Source organism: Dipteris shenzhenensis, chromosome 23, assembly GCF_047967505.1.
Source record: "Dipteris shenzhenensis isolate YYH24624 ecotype China chromosome 23, Dip_SZ_1.0, whole genome shotgun sequence".
NCBI classification, from domain to species: Eukaryota; Viridiplantae; Streptophyta; class Polypodiopsida; order Gleicheniales; family Dipteridaceae; genus Dipteris; species Dipteris shenzhenensis.
The window spans coordinates 35,438,621-35,463,909 of NC_141618.1; the positions used below are offsets into that span (position 1 = coordinate 35,438,621).

At 41.4% G+C, this 25,289-nt stretch overlaps 1 protein-coding gene across 1 annotated transcript in view; it reads right to left on the minus strand.

Moving 5' to 3' along the window:
• The window catches only part of LOC147887313 (MADS-box transcription factor 23-like), a 30,360-nt gene extending 13,128 nt beyond the window's left edge, over window positions 1-17,232 (minus strand). Inside the window, exons 1-6 of the mRNA XM_087394272.1 lie at window positions 16,964-17,232; window positions 15,936-15,977; window positions 15,161-15,164; window positions 14,990-15,051; window positions 14,621-14,720; window positions 14,433-14,474 (exon numbers count right to left, since the gene is read on the minus strand). Of these exons, the coding sequence (XP_087250398.1) occupies window positions 14,433-14,474; window positions 14,621-14,720; window positions 14,990-15,051; window positions 15,161-15,164; window positions 15,936-15,977; window positions 16,964-17,232 (519 nt within the window). The remainder of the gene's footprint in view (window positions 1-14,432; window positions 14,475-14,620; window positions 14,721-14,989; window positions 15,052-15,160; window positions 15,165-15,935; window positions 15,978-16,963) is intronic.
• Window positions 17,233-25,289: the final 8,057 nt, after the last annotated feature.

Genomic DNA, 25,289 nt, shown 5'->3' on the forward strand with positions numbered 1-25,289 from the left:
TGTGTAGATGCCACTCATCTGCTCAAGCTACTTCCTCAAAAGCTTCTTGATCACTGCATCTGACACCACATTCGATAGTGTTACCCCCTTCATCTCCTTCACCAATGTCTTGATCTTTTGGATTTGCTAGCACTGGCCTAGCACACGCTCTGCATATTTCAATGCATGCTCATGTATCCTCGATGTGAAGTGCAGGTGCTTATCATTCGGAAATACGTCCATACTTCCTCGCATCAATACTTCCTCCATGTGCAATCTAGAATTCCTTTCCGAAGATAGCATGTTGGATCCAAAAGTTGGATGAGATGATGATGGATCTTGGCAAGAAATAGGCATGCTCCTTTCCTCACAACACCACATCTTTCATCATGCTGGCAGAGAAATTGAGTGGTATCTCTCATTGGGTAAACCATTACCCTGCAACTCTATAATCCAACTCTGGTCCTGTCGCTAATTGGGTTGCAGGACAAAGGTTCACTCAAGCAGATCTGGGTGTTGATGGATATGGCTCCATTAATGGGAAAAACAACCTTGCAAAGACCCCTCTTGCATAGGAGAATAAGCAGACAAAGATCTGCCACCATGCACCATTAGAGGACAAAATGTAGACAAAGCAATCGAATATCCGCTATAAATAAAGGCAAAAATTGACCTACGCGTCTATGATGGCCATGCAGAAGAGACATCAATCGCAGCACGTTTGAAAGAGTCTAATTTGGAAATGTGTTTCGATTTCCATCGCTAAAGTATACTGATCCTCATGATGTGCGCTTCTTCTCCGTCAAAACAACAATGCCTAGACCGTACCCGAGAATGAAGAAGAAGAGTTCTCATCTTCTGTGCCTCACGATTAACACCCATTTCATACCAATGAAAACAATGCCTCTCATGACTATTCTGATGGCCAAGGCAGAGATGCTCCGAATGTCAATGTCCCTGAGGCAAACACATCAAAAGGGCAATGATTTGCATGTTTGGACGTTCGGGGCCTCAAAGGCCCAAACCAAGATCAACAATGTTCAACATGAAGATCCAACAGAGGACCACAATGGCGGTGCTCCACGAGATGGACAAATGCATGTCAACGAAGATGCAAAAGAAGATCCCAGGATTATGAATAGCAAGGAAGATATCAATGATCAAGAGAGTGCTTTCAACAATGAACAAAATGGACACAAATCAGAGGGAGACTGCAGTGACCAAAGCACAAGAAAGCAAAGGGGTAAGGGCACTAATGACAAAGATTATGACCATGAATACCAATCAGACTAGGGTGCTCATGAAGACTATGAACACTAACTAGCAAAAGTCTTTTTCATTGCCTTGATCAAGGACCTAAAAAGGAATTGCCATTACAAAGACAGAGACTTATAAATCCAAAGCAAAAATGAAAATGAAGATCTTCAAGATATTAATCATTCAAGTCGAATTGGATCTGAGATATGTTGGATGCATTGCATGGGTGCAACAACGTTGAATAGCATGGTGGGAGAACATGAGAGAGAGAGAGAGAGAGAGAGAGACTAGAGAGAGCGCTCGAGCTCATTGCATCTTTCATTCAGTGGCAAAGCCATGGGTGAACAACTAGTGTTTCTTATGGAAGTAAGACTTAGTTTAAAGTACTAAATACACACGGTGATGCGAAAGGAAGTATTCCATCCTAATCAACACGAACGATCTACAAAGTTACAGTACTTCTCCATTCGATCAATAGATACTGATTCACGTATTCGTTCTTGTCATGGAGGAACATGGCCTGTTGGATTCAATCTAATCAATCTGAGCCATCAAATTAAAGTGCTACACGAATTGGTGCAAGGGTGGTTACAAAAATGGATTCGCCTTGAATCGCATCCTGTGACATGGATCCTAGCTCTGTAGAGTATTCGTTCCATCTCCAGAGCACCCATCACTTTTGTACATGTAAAATCACCCTCCAACGTAAAGATGATCGTCACTGCCTTCTCCAGCATCCTTTTCACAAACTACGTGCAATCCTCCAAGCAATCCTTCATAGCTTTTTCTGCCACACAAATTGGGATAGTTTCATGTTTACTTCTCCACAATCGTTGTAGCTACCTATTGTGCCAATGCATGCCCCTCACCCACCAAATCTATGTAGATGCCACTCATCAGCTCAAGCTGCTTCCTCAAAAGCTTCTTGATCACTGCATCCGACACCACATTCGGTAGTGTCACCCCCTTCATATCCTTCACCAATGTCTTGATCTTTTGGATTTGCTAGCAGTGGCCTAGCACACGCTCTGCATATTTCAATGCATGCTCATGTATCCTCAATGTGAAGTGCAGGTGCTTATCATTTGGAAATACATCCACACTTCCTCGCATCGATACTTCCTCCATGTGCAATCTAGAATTCCTTTCCAAAGACAGCACATTGGATCCAAAAATTGGATGAGATGATGATGAATCTTGGCAAGAAATAGGCATGCTCCTTTCCTCACCACACCACGTCTTTCATCATGCTGGCAGAGGAATTGAGTGGTATCTCTCATTGGGTAAACCATTACCCTGCAACTCTATAATCCAACTCTGGTCCTATCGCTAATTGGGTTACAGGACAAAGGTTCGCTCAAGCAGATCTGGGTGTTGATGGATATGGCTCCATAATTGGGAAAAACAACCTTGGCAAAGACCCACTCTTGCATAGGAGAATAAGCAGACAAAGATCTGCCACCATGCACCATTAGAGGACAAAATGTAGACAAAGCAATCGAATATCCACTATAAATAAAGGCAAAAATTTTCCTATGCGTCTATGATGGCCATGCAGAAGATACATCAATCGTGGCACATTTGAAGGAGTCTAATTTGGAAATATGTTTCGATTTCCATCGCTAAAGTATACTGATCCTCATGATGTGCGCTTCTTCTCCATCAAAACAACAATGCCTAGACCATACCCGAGGATCAAGAAGAAGACTTCTCATCTTCTGTGCCTCACGATTAACATCCATTCTATACCAGTGAAAACAATGCCTCTCATGACTATTCTGATGGCCAAGGTAGAGATGCTCCGAATGTCAATGTCCCTGAGGCAAACGCATCAAAAGGGCAATGATTTGCATGTTTGGTTCGGGCCCTCAAAGGCCCAAACCAAGATCAACAATGTCCAACATGAAGATCCAATAGAGGACCACAATGGCGGTGCTTCACGAGATGGACAAATGCGTGTCAACGAAGATGCAAAAGAAGATCCCAAGATTATGAATAGCAAGGAAGATATCAATGATCAAGAGAGTCAAATCAGAGGGAGACTGCAGTGACAAAGCACAAGAAAGCAAAATGCAGCTACAAAGCACAAGAAAGCAAAGGGGTAAGGGCACTAATGACAAAGATTATGACCATGAATACCGATCAGACTAGGGTGCTCATGAAGACTATGAACACTAACTAGCAAAAGTCTTTTTCATTGCCTTGATCAAGGACCTAAAAAGGAATTGCCGTTACAAAGACAGAGACTTATAAATCCAAATAAAAAATGAAAATGAAGATCTTCAAGATATTAATCATTCAAGTCGAATTGGATCTGAGATAAGTTGGATGCATTGCATGAGTGCAACAACATTGAATATCATGGTGGGAGAACATGAGAGAGAGAGAGAGAGAGAGAGAGACTAGAGAGAGCACTCAAGCTCATTGCGTCTTTCATTCAGTGGCAAAGCCATGGGTGAACAGTTGGAATATGGAAGCAAGAACGAGAACTAGAAACTAGAAATGAAATAACAAGATTGAAAGACAAGAAATACCTTGAGAAGAGTGTAGACAAGACACAAGCTAGACTGATAGATTGCAATGATGTGACCCATGAATATATGGACCAAAGTACAAGACATAAAGCAAGAGTGCTTATGGCATAATTGTAGAAGTGCCACATGGCACACACTCAAGACATAAAGACTAGACTTAGACTTAGACTTAGACAAATGTAGACTAGGAAATAGTACACTTATTGTGCACTTATCTCCAACACCCTCCTTAAGTGGACACTAGGAGTAAGACAGAAAGACAAGACTAGAAGACAGACATAAAGACTGATAGACTGAGAGACAAGATAGAAAACATGACAGACAAAAGATTCTGAGACACCCCTCCTCAAGTGATATCCTCATATGGGTCCACAAGGGTAGGGACAAGATGGATCTAAAACAAAAACATACTCAGATTGATAGACAAATAGATAGACAGACTAGACTAGATAGACAGAAGACTGACTGTAGACTAACAGAAAGACCAAGACACGAGAACCCCTTGACCTACATCATCGGTGGTCAAGGTGGTAGACAAGACATAGAAGTAATCAGAAAGCCCACTTCTCATCATGTGAGGAAGGAACAGCAGGATCAGCTGATGGAGATGTTGCAGCAACATGGGCTGAGCTAGATGCAGGGGTTGATGTAGAGGTTTTGGAGTAGTAGTCCCTCTCCCGGTGATCATCACGGCCACAAATGGTGCATGGATGAGCCTTGAAATAGTCCTTCTCCATATGATTAGTTTTTCCACAATGGGTGCAAGGCTTTCTTACCTTAGAACTTCCTTTCTTTGCTAAAAATGCAGTGTCAGTTACCTTTCGTTGTTGAGTTCTTTCTTCCTCTTGGAGAGCATTGATGATACCCTCAAGAGAAGGATTATTATGATACTTGAAGGTAGTGACAAGAGTAGCATAGGTGTCAGGTAAGCTTTTGAGAAGCACAGCAATAGCAATGTCTTCGGAGATGGGAGACTTGACTGACGCAAGCTGAACCATAAGACTGCGAAGATAATTGACATGAGAGGCTATAGTAGCTCCTTCTTGCATATGTAGATCAAAGAATGAGATCATAAGTGCAATCTTAGAGTTTTTAGATCGGGCTCCAAAAAGGGTATCCAAAGTGATCCATGCTTGAGGAGCAGACTGTATGTCGGAGATATGATGAATGTAATCATCTCCAAGGCCGAGCAATATGATAGCATAGGCTTTGTCGTTCTTGGCAGTGATAACTTGCTCAGAGGGACCTTCAGGAGCAACACGGTGAACAATGTCCCAAAGTCCTTCTTTCATAAGATGGCACTTGATTTTGATTTGCCAAGTATGAAAGTTGGACCCATTGAATTTGTCGATAGATATGAGAGAATGAGAGGAAGATGCCATGTGGGAAGGTCTTACCTCTTGCTAGGATGCAAGGGCAGTGTCTATTCCCTTACAATATTGCAGAAATAAAGGAGAGGAGAGATCCAAGAAGCCAATTCTCTCACCACTTTGTCAAGGCCATAGCATATGACAGCCCATCGAAGCAGGAGGAACCAGCAAAAAAGAGAGACTGCTCAGCAAACTGAAAGAGGCAAAGCACAATACCTTAATCCCAGGTAGAGGTAGAGGTGCAAAAAAGGGCGCAGTCCAGGAGGTCGAATAGATGGCACAGATCTCCATGAAGATGGAGCAGATTTCGAATAGCAGCTAGAGAAGTCGGCCTGTGCAGGTACGGATTCCGTACAGTCGTACGGACTATACGGACAGCTGAGTACGAACAATGTACGGATGGCGTACAGAGTACGGATGACATACAGACAACGTACGAAGTACAGATGACGTACGGACAACGCTAATTTGTACGGATAGTAGGTACATTGATGCAGGAGCAGGTGCAGGAGTGACAGCAGGACGGCGTAGATCTGGTGCTTAGATCTAGCAGAAATGGCGCTCAGATCTGTGGCTGAACTACACAGATCTGGCGCTCAGATCTGGCAGAAATGGTACGTAGATCTGGAGCGCAGATCTAGCATAGAGTGACAGCAGAAACACATAGATCTGGTGCGCAATGGTAGGACAGAAGGAGGGAGAAATCTGAGAAGAGGGGCAGATCTGCAGCGGGGGAGAGATCTGAGAAGAGGCAGACTGAGGGGAGAGAAGAGGGATCAACCTAGCTCTGAAACCAAGTTGGAATATGGAAGCAAGAACTAGAACTAGAAACTGGAAATGAAATAACAAGATTGAAAGACAAGAAATACCTTGAGAAGAGTGTAGACAAGACACAAGTTAAACTGATAGATTGCAATGATGTGACCCATGAATATATGGGCCAAAGTACAAGACATAAAGCAAAAGTGCTTATGGGATAATTGTAGAAGTGCCACATGCAACACACTCAAGACATAAAGACTAGACTTAGACTTAGACTTAGACTTAGACAAATGTAGACTAGGAAATAGTACACTTAGTGTGCACTTATCTCCAACATGAACAACTAGTGTTTCTTATGGAAGTAGCACTTAGTTTAAAGTACTAAATACACACGGTGATGCAAAAGGAGGTATTCTATCCTAATCAACACGAACGATCTACAAAGTTGTACTTCTCCATTCGATCAACAGATACTGATTCACGTATTCGTTCTTGTCTCTATGCGCATCCTCTGATTTCTATATGGTATGAGAGCGTGCATGGGTCCAAACCAACCATGATTTCTGCTATTTGGCAACAGATCCTCTCTTGCCTAGCTTTCCTTCAATTTGTTAGGCTCTTGCGAGAAACAGAAGACCTCGCTGATGGAGGTAACATTGACCCTCCAACCCCTCGACCTAACTTTGATGAGTGCGAGGGAGAAAACCATGTAGTAAAAAATAATCTGCACTCAGGAGGAAACAATGTCCCTCCTCATCATCCCGACACATAATCGGGTGATGGCTACACAACCCACCAAAACCTCATCATCCTGCCTCAAGAGCTTGACATAGTCTAAGCAAAAGATTACTTGTAATCGATGATTAACTTAGTACACAAAGATCCGAAGTCAAATGCAAAAGCAACAATAATTCTTCAATTTTAGACATGACACACATTCAATTCTTAGTCGAAAGTTCCAAAAGACAATCAGTCGTCAAAGCCACCGAATGTAGCCGAGCAAACTGGCCTGTATTCCTCTACATGCATGTTAATTCCCTCATCAATTTTCACATGACACTTACACTTCCCTATCCAAGGGTCAAGATGAAGTCTGAACTCCATTTTACATGATTGCTAAAGTGTTTCCTCCATCCTGGGGAACATCACTGTAGTGACACAAGGCCCAAAGGTCTTTGCACACTTTGCGACTGGCATCCCCAACGGAAGGTTCAAAACTACCGCATGCAGGCTGGAGTATGAAGGTGATCTATCTACTATACTACACGGAGCTTAAAGGATTGTAGATTGCAAGCGTGCTGAGAGATTGTCTTGAAAGAAAGAACCCTATTTCCTAGGCAAGAAATGATACTCAAGATGCTCAATCTGGTGGGAATCATAAAAGAGGCACAAAGGACGACTATCATTGCTACCGTTCCCTATCAAAAACGAAAGATAAAGAGTATGGGAATAGCTCAGACAAAGCATGTAGCGATGGAGCTTTTGACGGAGACTCAGTGGATGACATGGACGATGGAGATCATGATGAAGCTCAACACACTGATGTTGTTGAGGTTTTTGAAGTGGAGAACACCATGCAAGAACATACAAGAACATACTAATGTTGTTGAGGTTTTCGAAGTGGAGAACACCATGCATATGAAGACTCTTCTCTTTCTCTTTTTCATTCCTTTGAGGGGGAAAAATGGTATACTGATCAATGGCATGAAAATGTATGTTTCAAATCAACCAGCTACACAAGTTTTATGGCTATCCAAGGACTTGCTTGATCTTGGATGAATTGTAAATACACTCTCACATTATTAATCGGCAACTCACCTCCAAGTTAAAACTAGTGATTGTATGCACACACATCCATATTCTATTACTTGTTTAGACATTTCGTCTTACGGGGGAGTATTGGAAGTAACACTTAGTCTAAACTACTAAACACACACGATCATGCGAAAGGATGCATCCTATCCTAATCGACACGAATGATCTACAAAGTTGTAACTTGTCCATTCGATAAACAAATCCTAATTCACCTATTTGTTCTTGTCTCTATGTGCATCCTCTGATTTCTATATTTCTAACATGCTCACGTTTGACCATCACACGTTCATTTGCTAGATACAATTAGAGAAATCACTGCAGCTGCTGTGATCATGTAGACTTGTGTATTGTACGTTATAGTCGCCATAACAATAGTGTTGTGGATGGGAAAGACTGAGGACTGTAAGAGGAGGTAGCATTGTCATGCCAGGAGCAACAACAATAGCCATGGCAATTTTGACCAAGGCATAAGTTGACATAAAAGAGATACGAGTATCTAGGATCATCTCGAAGAGCAAGGAGACCACTAAAAGATATTTGATGGTGGCCACGAGTTGTGGAAATTGTAGTTACAAAAATGTTAGTAACCCATTTTCTAGGACAATTCATAGGCGATTCACATGCGAATGTGTTGTAATGTTAATCTGTTTCCAAAAAGATGATGTGCATCAGTATTGTGCATCTATTCTCCCTTGAGAATTGTGTGTGTGTCTATCTCCAAGTATTGTTGTTATGAATGCATCTCTTCTCCCTTGAGAATTCCTATGTGTGTCTATCTCTAAGTATTGTTTGTTATGAATGCTTGAATTCAAACATGATGTCAACCCTCGCTTGATCCAAATCTATAAAGAGGAATAAAGTATGTATTCCTAGAGTCAAATCATTTTGAAATAACTACAAAACATGGCAACATATCGTCTATCTATATTTCCTTATTTTGAACATGCTACGTCCCATAAAATCTTTTTCCACGTGGCATGTACAGGGCTCACGTCTTCTCCTTTCTCTTTGCTATTCCCCTTCCCACGATCTTGCCCAGCCATCTTCCCACAATCACGCACAATGAGGATCTCCATGGACTCCCCACACAACGATCCAAGCGAGAAGATCTCTTCATGTTCTCTTCCCCCCCACTCACAACCTATCCCTCACTTCAGGGTTTTCGCATCTCCAAGCAGCGCTCTCCCTTATTGCCCTACCGTAATGCCTCTCAATATGCAGATCCCTTTTGGGCCGTTCGAATTGTCAATGACACATGAGCTGAAGCTAGGGTGGGCAAGGCTAACATTCTCATGCAACATGAACGACGAGGAAGTGGAATATGTGTTGGCAACGACGATCGAGACGGTGGCCAACTATGGGCAATGCTCTTGCCAGTGATTGGCTGAGTTGTACACTCTGATCGGAGGACAGGAGATTGGATGGACATGTTTCGGGAACATATGAGCACATTGCTAATGTCAGTGCAAACAAGTGGAACAGAAATCTTGCAAGACGTTGAGGACCCTCACGCTCGAATGCATTAGAAGTATATCTCTCTACACCTTGCGATTCCCTTCACTGCTCAGCCAATCAGGGAGGGTGCTTAAGAAAAAGTCTAAAGATAAGTGCTTTTGCACACAAAGAAACAGAGAGAGACTAAGAGCACCTTGGAGCTTTGATGGATTTGGCTACATGGGCCCTTCCACTGAATGGCACAATGTGAAGCTCACCTTAGTAGAGAAGAGCAAGGATCTACGTTGACAAAAGAGGGTTGAGCTCCAATGCTCCATAGATTCTAGTCGCAGCAGCACAGGCAGACAAGAGAACAGATCTACGTCTAAAAGAGGGGTGAGACTTCCAATGCTACATGGATTCCAATCGTCTTAGCATAGGCAGAGAAGGGCATGCATCTACTATAGACACAAGGGCCTGAGAGGTGAACGAAATGAAAGGTGCTCAGATGCAATACTATCCATCGTTTTGATAGGATGGATAAAGCTACACAATTACAGTCAAGCATCGGCTACAAGCCTGCTTTGGCAATCAACAAAGACTCAAGAGCACGCCAAGAGATTATATAGGAAGGGAAACGCTTTGGTAGTACTATGAAGAACAAGGTTCCTTGAAGAGGATGTTGCAAAGAACCCGGACTCCAAGGAAGTTCAATGAAGCGGGATGCCATCAAAACGTGCTTGAGGTCTAAGAGGCCACAGGGATCTCATGAAATTACAAGAGTGCTGGGACATTTGGAAGCTCATGGATGGTTGACGTTGCCTGCCTCCATGAGCCAGTCATGGAACTAAATCGTAAAGGATAATGAAAGCCTCACTCTTCAGTCTCTCTAATGAAGCATGGTGATAATTTCCAAGGTCTCTCCTCACCTTCCTCCAATCGCCTCCCACTTAGAGCTACGTTATGATCACTATCAAGGTAATGCTTTTGCTCTTCAATTAGCTGATTTCTAGATGGAGCGAGGAGAATATTTAGTGAAATCACAGACAATATTTCACCTACCTTTACAATGAAGCAAGCCATAGATATCACAAGAATGCTACTCAAGGATATGAATTACTAAGTAATACATCTAAATTTCTAGATTTCTATTGCACTAGATTGGGTTGCTAGCCCAGGAGCTCGGATTAGATCAATATTGATTAATTGAGCAATGAGTCGGAAGACAAGAACCCAAAGGATGGAAAATGCACGGCTCACTTGACGACGCTTGGGAGAAGTCCTAGCAAATTACATTTGGCAAGTTGAGGGGGATCTTAGGATTGAAATTTGATATAGAAAAGGAATGTGGAAGCTTGGACGTTTTATGTAAGGACAAATTGACAGAGCTTGGCACCAATAGTGCATCATCAGTCTATTTCCACATTATTCCCCCTTTCCATCCCTCTTCTTACCATCAAAATATCATTGCACCAAGAGAGGTTTTGGGCTTTACTTGGAGCATTGTATGGGCATGAAAAAAGCTTACTTGTCATTATTCGAAGTACTTGGCAAGATCTTGTTTATGCAACCGCTTCAACTATACTATTTCTAACTTGAATTTTAAGTGCAATATGAATAAAGTAATCGTTGGCTTTGGAATTATTTTAGGTTTTGAGGATACAAGAAGACAGTAGAGTTCTAGACTAATTGACACTCTCAAAAGGTTGCTTTTGCTTAAAGAGGAAAGTACAAATTGTTGAAGCAACGGCCTCTATGTTGGTTGACCTACAAAATCGGAACCATGAGCTAATCAAGCAAATAGAGAGTTGCCAAGTGCACTTACCTAAGGGACCTTGCTTTATTCCTTTACTAAAACCAAATTCCAATAAATTTAGCTGTCACTATGTATAGGAGGAAAATAAGATATTGGACAAAATACATAGATAAATGTTCACGAGATTGAGAAATTGAGCACTACCATAGTAGAGGTTGAGGAGAGGAATTTCCTGCCAATGTTGTCCATGATATTACCAAAGGGTAGATATCAGCGATGTCTTAGGATTATAGGCATCATGAAGTTGTGTAGCTCAATTAGATGGATGCCTTGGCATAGGGCCCCACTCCCCACCCGTGTGTATGTGTGTGTGTGTGTTTCTCTCTCTCACTAATATATATGTATATGTATATATATATATTAAAGACAAAGTTTTTTATAACAAAATTCTTTTAAGTCATGTTTTTATTTAAAAAAGGCACATATACATACATACTATACGAGTGATGCGTACGCAAAAGAAATGTTACGAGAAATGTTTATTTGAACTAAAAGCGATGATAAGGCTTAATCAAGATCCAACTTAAGGATTCATTAAAAAGCATTCAAATATTGAGATGTGTAAGTAAAGCCTATAATCTTGTTACTTAAAAGTGGGTTCCTGATCGTGGACCTAAAGGAGGTGGGTCCCTAACCTTTGTAGGCGGATCCCTATGGAGTAAATTACATTTGGCTAGTTGAGGGGGATCTTAGGATGGAAATTTGAAATAGAAAAGGAAGGTGGAAGCTTGGAGGTTTCATGGAAGGACAAATTGACAGAGCTTGGCACCAATTGCGCATCATCAGTCTATTGCCACATTATTCCCCCTTTCCATCCCTCTTCTTACCATCAAAATATCATTACACCAAGAGAGATTTTGGGATTTACTCGGGCATGAAAAAAGTTTATTTGCCATTATTCGAAGTGGTTGGCTAGATATTGACTATGCAATAGCTTCAACGATAGTATTTCTAACTTGAGTTTCAAATGCAATATGAATAAAGTAATCATTGGCTTTGGAATTATGTTAGGTTTTAAGGATGCAAGAAGACAACAAAGCTCTAAACCAATTGACACTCTCAAAAGGTTGCTTTTGCTTAAAGTCAAAAGGAAAGTACAAATTGTTAAAGCAATGGCCTCTGTGTTGGTTGACCTACAAAATCAGAACTATGAGCTAATCAAGCAAATAGAGAGTTGCCAAGTGCACCCACATTGGGGACCTTGCTTTATTCCTTTGCTAAAACCAAATTTCAATAAAGTTAGATGTCACTATGTATAGTTGGACAAAATAGATAGACAAAAGATCACAAAGATTGAGAAATTGAGCACTACCATGGTATAGGTTAAGGAGAGGAAGTTCTTGCCAATGTTGCTTTGAAAATGTTGTCCATGATATTACCAAAGGGTAGATATAAGCGATGTCTTAGGATTTTAGGCATCATGAAGTTATGTGGCTCACTAAAATTGAAGCCTTGGCACGAGGCTCCACTATGTATGTGTGGGGGGGGGTGCACAGGGCCCCACTCGCTGCCCATGTGTGTGTTTCTCTCTCTCACTAATATATATATATATATATAAAAGGTAAACTTTTTTTTAAATTATTCTTTTAAGTTATGCTTTCACATATTCATATAAACTATACGTGCCATGCATACACACAAGAAATGTTAATAAAAAATTTTATTTGAACTAAAAGCGATAATAAGGCTTAATTGAGATCCAACTTAAAGATTCCCTAAAAAGCATTCAAATATTGAGATTTGTAAGTAAAGCCTATAATCTTGTTGCTTGAAAGCGGGTCCCTAATCATGGACCTAAAGGAGGTGGGTCCCTAACCTTTGTAGGCAGATCCCTAACCTTAGACTTGAAGGAGGTCGGTCTCTAACCCTCCCTAACCTGTCATAGTTGATGTCATGATTCGCGTGTATACAACTTTTAAAGAACTTTTATTATGGGCTTTGTGTGAGAACATGTAGGCCGTTGGGCCGAAGAGTCTAACTCAACATCACATTACTCCTATTTTCCCTGTTCACCTCTCCTACCACCTCAACAACATATTACTCTCACTATTTTCCCTATTCACCTTTCCTACCAATTTCAATTAGTTTTATTCACCTCTTCTACCAATTTCAATTAGTTTTGGTGTGTGGAGGCTTAATTAACCTATGTTTATCTATGGCTTAATTTAATTACATTTTGACTAAGCTATGTTTATCTATGGTTTAATTTGTTTATGCATGTCTTAATTTATTTTATGCATAGACTATGTGCAAGGGGGATTTCCCAAATGTTCAAGAAAATATTTGAACCCAAATCTTTCCTTTTCCAACTCATGAGCCTTACCATCAAGCTACAAATCAATGTTACATCCCCTTTTTCTTGTGATAGGCCTCCCTCCCTTATGCCCTTCATATGTGGTCCCCCCCCCTTGTGTGATTTCCACCTCTCCCCTCCCCACTTGTGAGATTGCCCCGAGAATGCCTTTATAAATTGACATCACCCATTTCTATATTTAAGGCCTACATCTTTGAACAAAAAGAAAGGAATCTTGCGGCATGAAAGATTTTGCCACCTGGACATGCAAAGCCTATTTCTTATCAATCGAAAAGGTTTTTTGAATGGCTTGTATCATTTTTGCCAAATGACTCTTTCTTCTCACATTATCCTTCTCAACCACTAGAAAGGTTGTTCGTTACTTATATCTTCTTCTTTGTGATATTGGCCTTGTTGTTTGTACCATGTCATATATATATGGTTTTCCATTGCTTGTGGATTTTGTCCTATGTATCCATAATAGGAGCACAAAAGTTTGGGAAGTCCTCATACCCCAATTTCTCACATTGGGCATAAACTTTCATGTATTTCATCATTAATTTAAACTAATAGCTTCTTGTCTAGATCAATTAAGGGGGTCCAGGGGTCTAGGGCCCCACTGGTAGCCTCATGTCTAGATCAATTAAAACACAAGATGGGGTTTAGGGCCCCAACATTCATAACATTCCTCACATTGGTGTTGCTTGAGACTTCCTAGAAGGCTTTCTAGTATATAATAATGCCCATTGGTACCATGTTTTTACAATAGGTCGTACAAGGAGAGATATGGCACCTCTAAGTACTATGAAAAAAAAAAATATTAATGAGACAATGAGTCAAAGCATTGAAGATCGCGTCGCATGATGATTAGCAATAGCCAAAGAAATTATGCATGGAAGGAGTAATGTTTAATATAGGTTTATTATATAAATTCTCAATGTCTAGATATAAATACAACAAAAATTACTAGCTTTTGGTTCAGACAAACACACTCGTGTGTATAAGAAGATGTAAAAACATGCAAAATTAAAGTAGAAAACATAGAGACATGTGTTTGATGAGATATCTCAAGGAGGAAAGCAACTCACAAATCATGAATTTGGAGCACAAGTGTGACATCCATGTTTATAGTAAAATAGGAAAATAAAAGGGGGATAGAAAATGAAGCTCACCTTTTTACGCATTTCTTGGCACTGAATTTGCATCAATTGCACCTAATGATCCAAGAAAAAAAAAGAATCAAAGATTTAAAATATTTAAAGGAAATTAATATTGCATGACACATCACATAAAGAAAATCCCTGAAATTCATGTCATCGAGTTTTGATAAGAGCTGGATATAAATAGCTAAATTACTTACTTTTCTAATCCTTGTTTTGTTGAGTGCAACTTCTAACCTTGATTCAACCTTTAGGACATCCTTTAATGGTAATGACATGAGGTTATCACCCATCATAAACCTACAGCGGTCAAGTATAATACACAATTAATACGACTATAGAAGTTTAGATAAAGAAAACTACTTGAAACTAAGACAAAGATACAAATGTAGACATGATGTAATATTAAGGATCAATCATATAAACAAGGGATATACATATACAACAAATAAACATAATTGAAAATAGTGACTTGAAATACTAACTATTGAATGAGAGACAAGGGTTGGACGAACTACTTTAGAATTAAAAAGAATTGAGAACATTTCAGTGAAAAGATTATTGCCTACCTGTGTAGACCTTGTACATAGTTGATTTGTTCCTTCAGCAAGCTTGCTTCATGCCTCCAATACTAGTATAAAAATACATTTTGAATTGTTAGAAAATGACATTTCTTGACTCGAAAGTAGATTGTAATTTTCTATTTTAAAATAAAGTACAAAATAAAGATTGATCCTTACAAAGCTTCCATTCAATGGAAACCTTAGTGATATGGTAAATGTTCTCTATGCAATGATAAATTTAGTAGGAGGTTTTAGCAGGAAAAGTGAGGCATTGATTTATATTTAATATGAAACTTCTTGTTCTTGTTGTGTGTATACTTGTGTGCACCTACATTGCACATTGAGGGTATGTAGAGGCACACTAAGATGAGGATATCTCTTTGAGAAGAATATAAAAGAATGTGAATCTTTTTCTAAACAAGCATGACTTTAAAAGTCCATGAAGGTTTCGCAAATGCATTTATTTCGATATAGTCATGTCAAAGTACCCTATTGAGAGGTTGTGATTGTATGAGCTTTCATTTGCATGTGTGCAAATGTACAATAGATATACACTTGGCCTATGACCCTTTTGGGAAACTTGATCCCTTAAAATTAAGCATAAACCAATTTAAAAATCAATAATGTTGATTTATTTCACATTTCCTAATCTTTGTGATGAGGTTACCTTCAAGATCAACGCGCACATAACTTTTTTATGCATTGATATTTTTTACTATATATGAAGATGGATATGATGTCTTTGTAAAGAACCATGAGTAGAATAGTTAGTAAACAAAGAGTTCTTTCACGGCGACGTTTCAAAATGAAGCTAGAATAAGCATACTAGAGAGAGAGAGAGAGATAGATAGAGAGAGAGAGAGAGAGAGATAGCTGCCATAACGAGATCATGGGAAAATTTTGAAACTTTCAAGTTTGACCATCATTATCTTACCTCTGCATCCTGTATCACAAATCTGTGCATTCTCGATACCGTTCCAAGGTGCTTGACATGCTAAAAAAATATCACGTGATAAGATATAAAGATACGACTAGTTCAAGAAGACAAGTGATTGTTAGTATTAAACATCTATCTAACTTCCTCCTTAACACTCAATGTCAATGGGTGTCCAGAGCAGATGTTTACGGCAGTACGCGCAAAAGCTTACCTATAAAGTACAGCAGGTAGCAAACTTGTTCCTGGTAACCACGCTTGCATCACCACACAATATAGAAGTCCAAATGCTACTTTTAAACAAATAAGCACCACTGTTTCACGGAAAATATTTCGGAACTTGCAAGTAGAATAGATATGATAACACACGTTGTAACCTCAGTCTTCAGAAACGTGCTCTGCTTTCTACCATTGCACGATTAGTGCGCTGCTTGGCGCTAATTCGGATGCCGATCAGTTACATTTGTAAACTTTCAAACTTCGGAACTAGCTACGCATAGGCTAGCGTAGATACCTTTGGACTAAACTACAATATTGTCTGTATAAAGCAATGCGGCCATTGGATAGGTTCGTAGAATGCTATCATCACAAGTAATTAGCTGACGTCTTCGGTTAACAGTGGCTCGTCCCAAAGAATTCCGTCCATGCTCTGCATGAAGCTAGAGAATTTCGTGCTACCTATTTATAATTATCTGCGACGGGGAATCGCAGGATAGTTGTCTTTGTTAAAATAACATTGACGCAAACTGTTTACACTAACCTACGCTTGGTCACTCATCGCGACTCTTACGTTCTCACGGGTGTCTGTTGTAACTGTTGTAACTGACGGGTGTCCGTTGTAACTAACACCCTCTCTGCCTAAAATAAGGTAAGGTCTCCTTTCAATCTCGTTTCTTCGTTCCGCTCTAGTTGTTCTCCCTATTCTCTGCGCGCACCTTTCTCCACTTCACAATTGATCTTTCCTTCTCGACTAAGATACTTATGCACCCAAGATTATGCAACGGGAATAATTTCAACCAAGATCGGTGGAAGTCGGCAGCAGCTACCTGGAGCTGGCGAATTCGGACAGCTTCCCAGTGGCGGAGAAGACGATAACGGCAACCTCGGCATCGCAGAGGACGGAGAGCTCGTAGGCTTTTTTGAGGAGGCCATTGCGGCGTTTGGAGAAGGTAACCTGGCGACTGGTGGGGTTATCGATGCGACGGATGGGGATACGAACACGGGAGGAGGAGGAGGAGGAGGGAGGGAGGAAGGGGAGAAGGGCATGGGAAGGGTGGGAAGGGGGGGGAGGGGCGGAGTGAAAGCGTGAAAACATGTTGAGGATGGAGGAGTTTGAGAAAATGAGAAAGTCTCAATTAGCTTGTAAACTAGTATATACTCTATGGTTTTGAAGAGCAACAACTCTCTTCATTGGGTAAGGTCGATCCCAAACTTCCCCTTTGACATTATTCACCCTAGGACATTGACCACCTCGTCTCTTTTTGCCTTTTGTCTCTCCAAGGCCACCCCACATGAACTACCAAAGCGGAAGTTGGTTCCTTACAAGTTCTTTCTCTTCACACAACTCATTGCTGACCTTGCCTCATCATTGAACACAGCATTCAATACAAGTCTCATTACTTTGCAAAAGGACCTCCGCCTATGTCAGTTGGGGGTTTCTCATTAGTTAGTTGGGGGTTTCTCATTGGTTAGCCCATCGAAGTCTCTACCTTTTCCAAAGCATTGAAAGCAATCCAATTCAAACCCAGCACCACATGCCCATTTCCCATTGGCTGATGAGCCAATTACACTCCGGTTCTTGCCCACTACTTGGAATGGCACCTCCAAAAATTGAGGTGGGAATTTGGAGTCCAGGGGCACCTCCCTTTATCTTGTTCTTTATGTAAACGACCACTAGTGCCACATTTTCAATGACGTGTACACTAAGGGTCTGTGCACACGCAGAGAGTAGGGCGCAGCCCGAAAATTTGGCTTTGTGTTCATGCGATTTATTTTGAAAGAGCTTGAGAAGCTCATTAAATGTAGACTACAAAGAATGGTGGAGATGTAGAGGGCCTCTGACAAGCCTTAGTTGGCATTGATAGATTGGCTCTTTAGTATCCATGTCAAGTATACATGGTTCCAAATGAGTGTGTAGTGGGAGCTGCAGAGTTTTGAACCATTATGTTGTGGCACCTCATTGGTTGAAAACAAAATCGCGCTCTCGTGCTTGTTTTGGCACCTTTCAAAATTCAAGTGCTCCTTTTACACACCAATGCGCCACCATTTTATCTCAAAATTTGTGTGAACCATCACTAGCTATGCATAATCCTTGATGTGTGCACAAAGCCTAAGCCGAAGACATACTACTCACTTTTAGCTCCCTTCCACATAGGGTGTAGGTGCCAATATGACCTACCCTTGCATCCTTAATTATGTCTATTCTTTCGGTGTCTTCGCTGAGTTTTTGAACACAAGAAGGCACTACATTCCACATGTTTTTTTTAAGTTTATATCCGCTTCTCTTCCATTTATGTCCAATTCTCCACATTCTGTAATTCAATTCTTACAGCCAACCGCATTTTAATTACAATTTTAAATAAAATATTACAACTCCAAAACGCAATAAAATTGAAAGCTCAAAAAGTGCTTGTATATACATATAGCATGAAGCTAAGCCACGTCATGTGGCTTCAAGTACAAAAAATAAGGAAGCTAAGCCATGTCATGTGGCTTCAAGTACAAAAAATAAGAGGAGTCTATATACAAGAGGCACAAAGCCAAGCCAGTGGCTTTAAGTACAAAAAAGAATCGTAGCACTACTTCTACGACTAATCCTCGCTGCCTTCCACGCTCCCTTCTGCGCTCCCTTCTGTGCTCCCTTCTGCGCCTCCTTCCTCGTCTTCCTCATCGTCTTGTGCATGGGCCTGTAAACAAGGGACAACATATATCAATGTATGAAAAATCAAATCTTTACTTATAATTTTGGCATTATTTAATTACTTTCAAATACCTGGGGGGCCTGTCCAGTAGCTCGGGTATACTGCTCCTCATTAATCAACCCGTCATTATAGAAGTGCCTCCATGTATCTCCTCTGCGATGGTGGCGGTGGTAGGTTGTCTTCACTGGAGTAGGGTATCTGCCCACGATCTCAAGCTGCATGACCGCGATACACTTTGTGGAGGGATTAGTACAAAGAAACAACCAACCTCCTAATAAACTACATAAGCAATATAATTTGAGATCGATACTTACAAATTGGGCCTCCCATGATTCAACACCCCCTGCTCCAAAATGCGCGCTTCCATATTCCTCCATCTGGATCCTCCGTGCCTCCACGTGCTGCAGACTGGGCTCCTCCCTCGCTGACTTCATTGTCTTCTTCCACTCACGCTTGTGAGCGGTATGGGGCGGGCCCCTTGGAGGTTGACCTGCCTCAAGCCTGGCAAGCTCCGCTAGTGCCTGCAAAAGTGTGTTTAACAGGGCGTCTGTGTGAGCGTCTACAGACACGTCTGTGTGTGTCTGCAACAAGCCAGACGTGCGGATAGACATGCCTATAGACGTGCCTTGAGACGCGCCTATAGACGCGCTCCGACAGGTGAGAATACTAAAAAGTCGAAAAGGACGTTGCGCCCGACAAAAGAACGTGACGCTCATACCTAGATCCTGCATTTCCTGGATGCGAGAAAGTACAAAACTGGAAAGAGCAAGCAAGAACAACTTCAAAAGGACTTACTTGGATAAAGGTATGGAAGGATCTTTCTTTTCCAAACTTGTTTCTTCTCCTTGTTCGTACTCCTCCTCTCCTTTAGGCTTGGAAGTAAGTGTAGGTACGGTCCCTTTCTCTTGAGTGAAAGCTTGGAACTGTGTATGGGAGGCTCTCTCTTAAGCTTCGAATCTATGGAGCTGCTAATAAAGAAGGAAGGAAGCCGCTCGCGAAGTTTAAGTAATGAAAAGAAAAGCAAAGCGAGCGGCACGCCGAAAAGCAGGTTTAAAAGCCGCATCTATAGTCGCGTCTATTAGCGCGTCTATAGGCGCGTCTGAATACATAGAGTAGATGCATCTATAGTCGCATCTATTAGCACGTCTATAGGCGCATTTAAATACACAGAGTAGACGCGTGTTTAGACACGCCGTTAGACGCGATGTTAGACGCGATGTTAGACGCGGCGATAGACGCAACACAGAGTTTAAATTAAGCATTTGAAGAAGAGCAAATTTGGTGGGTTGTTTGTTTGTAGGATGTCTCCATCTTCAATAAGTAGCTCCAGTGAGGATGAATCCCTCCGTATCCACCATCGTGAAATGTGGTTGGAGCAAAAAATCAAATGTCTATGTGATCGATGTTGAGGAAACATGTATCGTGCACGCAGGATTACGCTCAATCATATCTCAAAGTATGGAGAATGGGATGTGACCGTAAACAGGGTAAGGGTTTGTAAGTTAAGGTTGATTGAGATACCTATGGGTGTTCATATGTTTGAGTTATGATCCCGTTTTAATTTGATACAGGATGCAGTGCCACACCCGCACATGTTACCCTATGCCTGTCGTGAGGAGGCAAAGCGTCGGCGATATGAGGTGGGATCTTCGGAGGGATCAATACGGATGCATGGAGTGATGGTGATAGTAGCCCTCTGCCATTACCTCATGAAGCCGTGGAGGAGGAGGTGTTTGATGATATGGTGCGGGATTTATATGTCCATCAAGGGAGGGATAATAGCATGGAGCAGGATGATCTTTTTACCGTAGCATCGACTCCACTGTTTGAGGGGTGCACATTCTCTGTTCTACGTGCCTCCCTTGAGTTACTAAACTTGCAAACCATCTATGGATGGAGCAATACAAGTTTGAATGCATTACTCAAGTAAGCTTTAAAGTCGATTTCGCAAACATGGTGAATTATGCGCGTGGGTCAATTACTCGAATGCTTTTCCTCATTTATGGTCTTCACGTGCAGGCTATTGTGTAAAATGCTTCAAGGGAGAATAAATTACCGACCTCAAGAGATATGGCAAGGCAACATGTGACCTCTCTTGGAGGATTAGATTACAAGCGCATCCATGCATGTGTCAACGATTGCGTTTTGTATCGTGGACTACATAAGGATGCAAGAGAGTGTCCTACTTGTGGAGAGGCAAGATATAGAGCAGATTTCAAAACCTTGGACGTGCCTCGTAAGGTATTGCGACATTTTCCCATAATCCCTCGCATTCAACATATGTTCAAGTGCAAATCTATTACAGAGCTCATGTCATGGTTTTCCTCCCATCGATCAACCGATGGCAAGTGGAGAACTCCCGCGAACTTTCCTGCGTGGAAGCATATTGAAGACACATGGCCAAGCTTCAAGGAAGAACCTAGGAGCTTGAGACTTGGATTGGGTATGGACGGTGTGAACCCATTTGGTCTCAAAAGCACGTCTTACAGTGTATGGCCAGTGGCATTGGTGAATTACAATCTTCCACCCTCTATGGCTATTAAGAAAGGACATGTCATGCTGTCCCTTCTAATTCCAAGAAAACATAAAGTCAAAAACCCTGATGTTTATTTGGAGCCTTTGATTGATGAGCTAGAGATACTTTGGAGAGGTATCGAGGTGCTTGATGTGAGCAGGCCTCCCTCGTCACGAGACTTCAACTGCAAAGCAGTCTTGATGTGGACGATGCATGACTTCCCAGGCTATGGCGAGTGTTCAGGTAAGCATTGCATTTTTTAATTATGAATAGGCAAAGGATGTGGCACCCTAAACCCACCTTCCACTCTTAATTGCATCTATTGTTCAGGTCTCACTACATCGGGTTACCATGCATGTCTTATTTGTGGTCCTTCACTAGTTGCCTCACGGGCAGACGCATTGAATAAGGTCATCTATGAGAATCACCATCCATTTCTCCCACCTGATCATCCTAGATATGTTGCCCCTTGGAATGAAGTCCTCCCACAATCACTCACCGCGGGAGATTGGATGAGAATTTGCGACGATTCCACGACTCCTCCACCACTTGGCATGAGCCGGTAAGGGTTTGTAACTATTGGCTGGAAGTAAAGATTGGCTATATTGGTTGAAAGTAAAGATTGCACGCTAACACTTTATTTTGTTTAGATACTCCATCTTTTATCGTTTACCATATTGGTCCCACCTCAAGATCAATCACCTGCTCGATCCCATGCATATCTTTAAGAATGTGGCATCTACCATTTGGGAGCATTTGAATGGGACACGAGATTCGGCAGGCATAAGGGAGGATCTACGTACCACCGGGAGGATGCGTGAAGCTTGGCCTCAAGAGAGACCAAATGAGCGTGTTTTTTTACCTCGTGCACCGTGGATGTTATCAAAGCTAGAGATGGCAACGGTGAAGCGCGCTATTACTCCAATTCGTACTCCCACTGGATGCATGAGGTGTTTGAAGGGAGCCTTTAAAAAGAGCAAGAAAAGAGGTGTAGAGCAATTATATGGCTTGAAATCTTATGATTGGCACAAGATGCTCCAAGTAAGTATTTTATATGCATAATTTCTTTTTCCTTTCAAATTTGTGAGTGAATAGCTATAAGCAACTAATCAACCACCTCCTCGTGGGTTCAGTTCATACTACCTACTAGCATTTCACGTAGTGCATCAAAGGGCGTGAAAGATTGTATTTACAAGATGGGCGAGCTTGTGAGGTATGTGAGCTCAAAGGAAATAGATCCCACCATGCTTGAGAATGCTCGAGTTATGTCAGTGGAGGCGGTTTGTTTAGTGGAGGAGACATTTCCACGTTCTATTCTCACAAGCCAACTACATCTCATAGTACATTTGGTGGATGAGATTGCTATATGCGGTACTATACATGCACGATGGTTGTTCTTCCTCGAGCGCTTCATGAAGACCTTGAAGGGCTTCGTGAGACAAAATGCAAGACCTGAAGGTAGCATGGCTGAGGGTTGGTTGGTACAAGAGTCACTTGTATAGATTTCTGAGTTTCTTGTTGATGTGGATAGCTCTCTCCCACGACTATGGAGAGATGATGAAGACCTAAGGATGACCTCTATTGTGCCTCAAGGAAAAGGACGCAACAAAGTAATAGGCACGGAGTTGCATAATAGTATCAACCTCTTTTGCGTGCTTAATAGTGATGTGATGAAAAGATGGGTGACAAGATACGAGGATGCAAAGGCAAGAAGACAAGAAGAAAGGGTCCTCTTTCGTACACACCACGGATCTCGTGTGCCATACCCTCAGCATCTAAGAGCACTTCCAAAGGATATTCATGTGGATTGGCTACTTGATGAAATGGAGAAAGCAGAGAAAGACGAGGGGATGCATATCACAATGGAAGAATGGGAGTATGCTAGGGGATGCTTGAGCAAGGTCGGTATATAGAATGTTATGCATAAGTTAGGAGCTTTTTATAATTTAGATTGCTTATTTAATTGATTTTTTCTTGGTGTAGTGCACTATGTTCAATGCTATATGGTCTGAGGGCAAGCATTTTCGAACACAACGGATTGATGATAAGAGAAACACACAAGATTGCAGCGTCATTGCTAGCTTTGAGGGAGCCAATGGAGCCATGGATGATTATTGTGGCATAATCCAAGATATCATTATGCTTGACTTTCGATGCTTCTTTGTGTACTCGGGGGGGTCACTATGTATAAACCCTCTATACCACGTGCGTTCAAGGCCTATTTCTAAAATCCCCTATCTGTAAATTTTTCATTAATAAAATGTACCCCTTTTCTATACAAATCTGTAAAATTTTCCCAAAACTATTTTAAATAGTCCCTTATGTATATTTATTTCTGTAAATTTTAGAAATAAAAAATATCCTTCTGTTGGACTCATGTGATAGGGTTACATATCATGAGTGACCCCCCCGAGTTTGTGTATGTTTTGGATGTAAAGTGGTTTAAGGACATGGTGGAAAGAGGCCCTAATGCAACATTAATCAAACGCCATGCAAGTGGCTTTGTAACTATTGACTCCACAAAGTTTTGACAAAGTAGGAAGGACACACTAGTACTACCGCAACAATGTGAACAGGTACTGTGCACACACATAAAAATACTCGCTTTTAAATATTTGATGCAAGAAAAGTAACATGATTGTATTTGTGTTTGAATTAGGTTGTCTATCAACCAATGGTGGATAATAATAAATGGTGGCATGTCATACCTATTATGCCACGTTCCAAAGTGATGTATAGTACATTTACTAATATGGAACGTATGGAGGATGATCAAGGCCATGGACGTGATGATGACCGTGATACAAGAGAGGAGGATGATCATGAGATAGGAGATATAGATATTGAGGCCGGCATTACCCGTGAGGACGAGCCTACCATTGGAGATGCTGATTTCGATGAGCACATGAGTGGCACAAGTAGTAGTGGGTTAAATGTATTTGTAGATCTAAACACTTGTTTGGATTTTGAAGTAGATAGTTTGGCAAGGGTTGATCTCATTGAGGATGAGATTGAACCGTAGCCCCACAATTGATATTGGCAAAACTATTTTACATATTGTCTCATTCTCCTCATTTCACTTAATTCTTGTATATGTGGGCTTGCAAAAAATTATGTGCTTTGGTAATCATGGGCAATGTCTGGAAAGCAATGATGTACACCAAAATCTCACTTTCTGTATTCTCTGGAGCGCATCTACAAGATGTTAGATGGGCCCGTATTTTCTCATGACAACGAAAATTTGAGAGGGCTTATAATTGACAGCAAAACACCCCAAAAGTCAAATGACAATGAAGTCGTCAAATATTTCTTTGAAGAAGCCCCATGGGCTCATACTTGAAATGAATATCGTTTAGAGCGCTTCCCCATGAGGGCTAGCAGCTCTTACTCCTGAGTGAGCAACAGCAAGAACAAAATGCAGTGTTCCCATGGACTCCTATCCCGGCTAGTCCAGCATTCCATTGCCAGGCTAGAGTTCTAGTTTTACAACGTTCTGGCTCAGCATTGAGCATTGAGCTGCTGAAACTTGTGAATGAATGAAAAAGCAGAAGAGCCCTGGCAAATATTTACGCTGCAAGCCCTGTTATTTCAGCGCAGAGCCCTGGCATTTACTCTGCAAGCGCTAGCAGTTCAGTGCAGGGATGCAGAACTACTGAGTGAGCTTTGGCCGTGGAGCTGCCCAGCCATCCCCACTAGCATGAATGTGGGGAGGCGCTCTTAGAGCCACTCCACACCCGCCTAATGGTGTGTAGCCAGGGTGGATTGCTCTATGTTCACACATTTAATTTTAAAAGAGAGGATTGGCTCAACACACATTTTATTTAAAAAATGCAGATTCAAGCTCTTTCAATGTAGACCATAGTACATAAGGAAGGACAGAGCCTTCGAGAGCCTCTCTCAAGCCTTAGTTGGCATCGATAGATCCGCTCTTGAGCA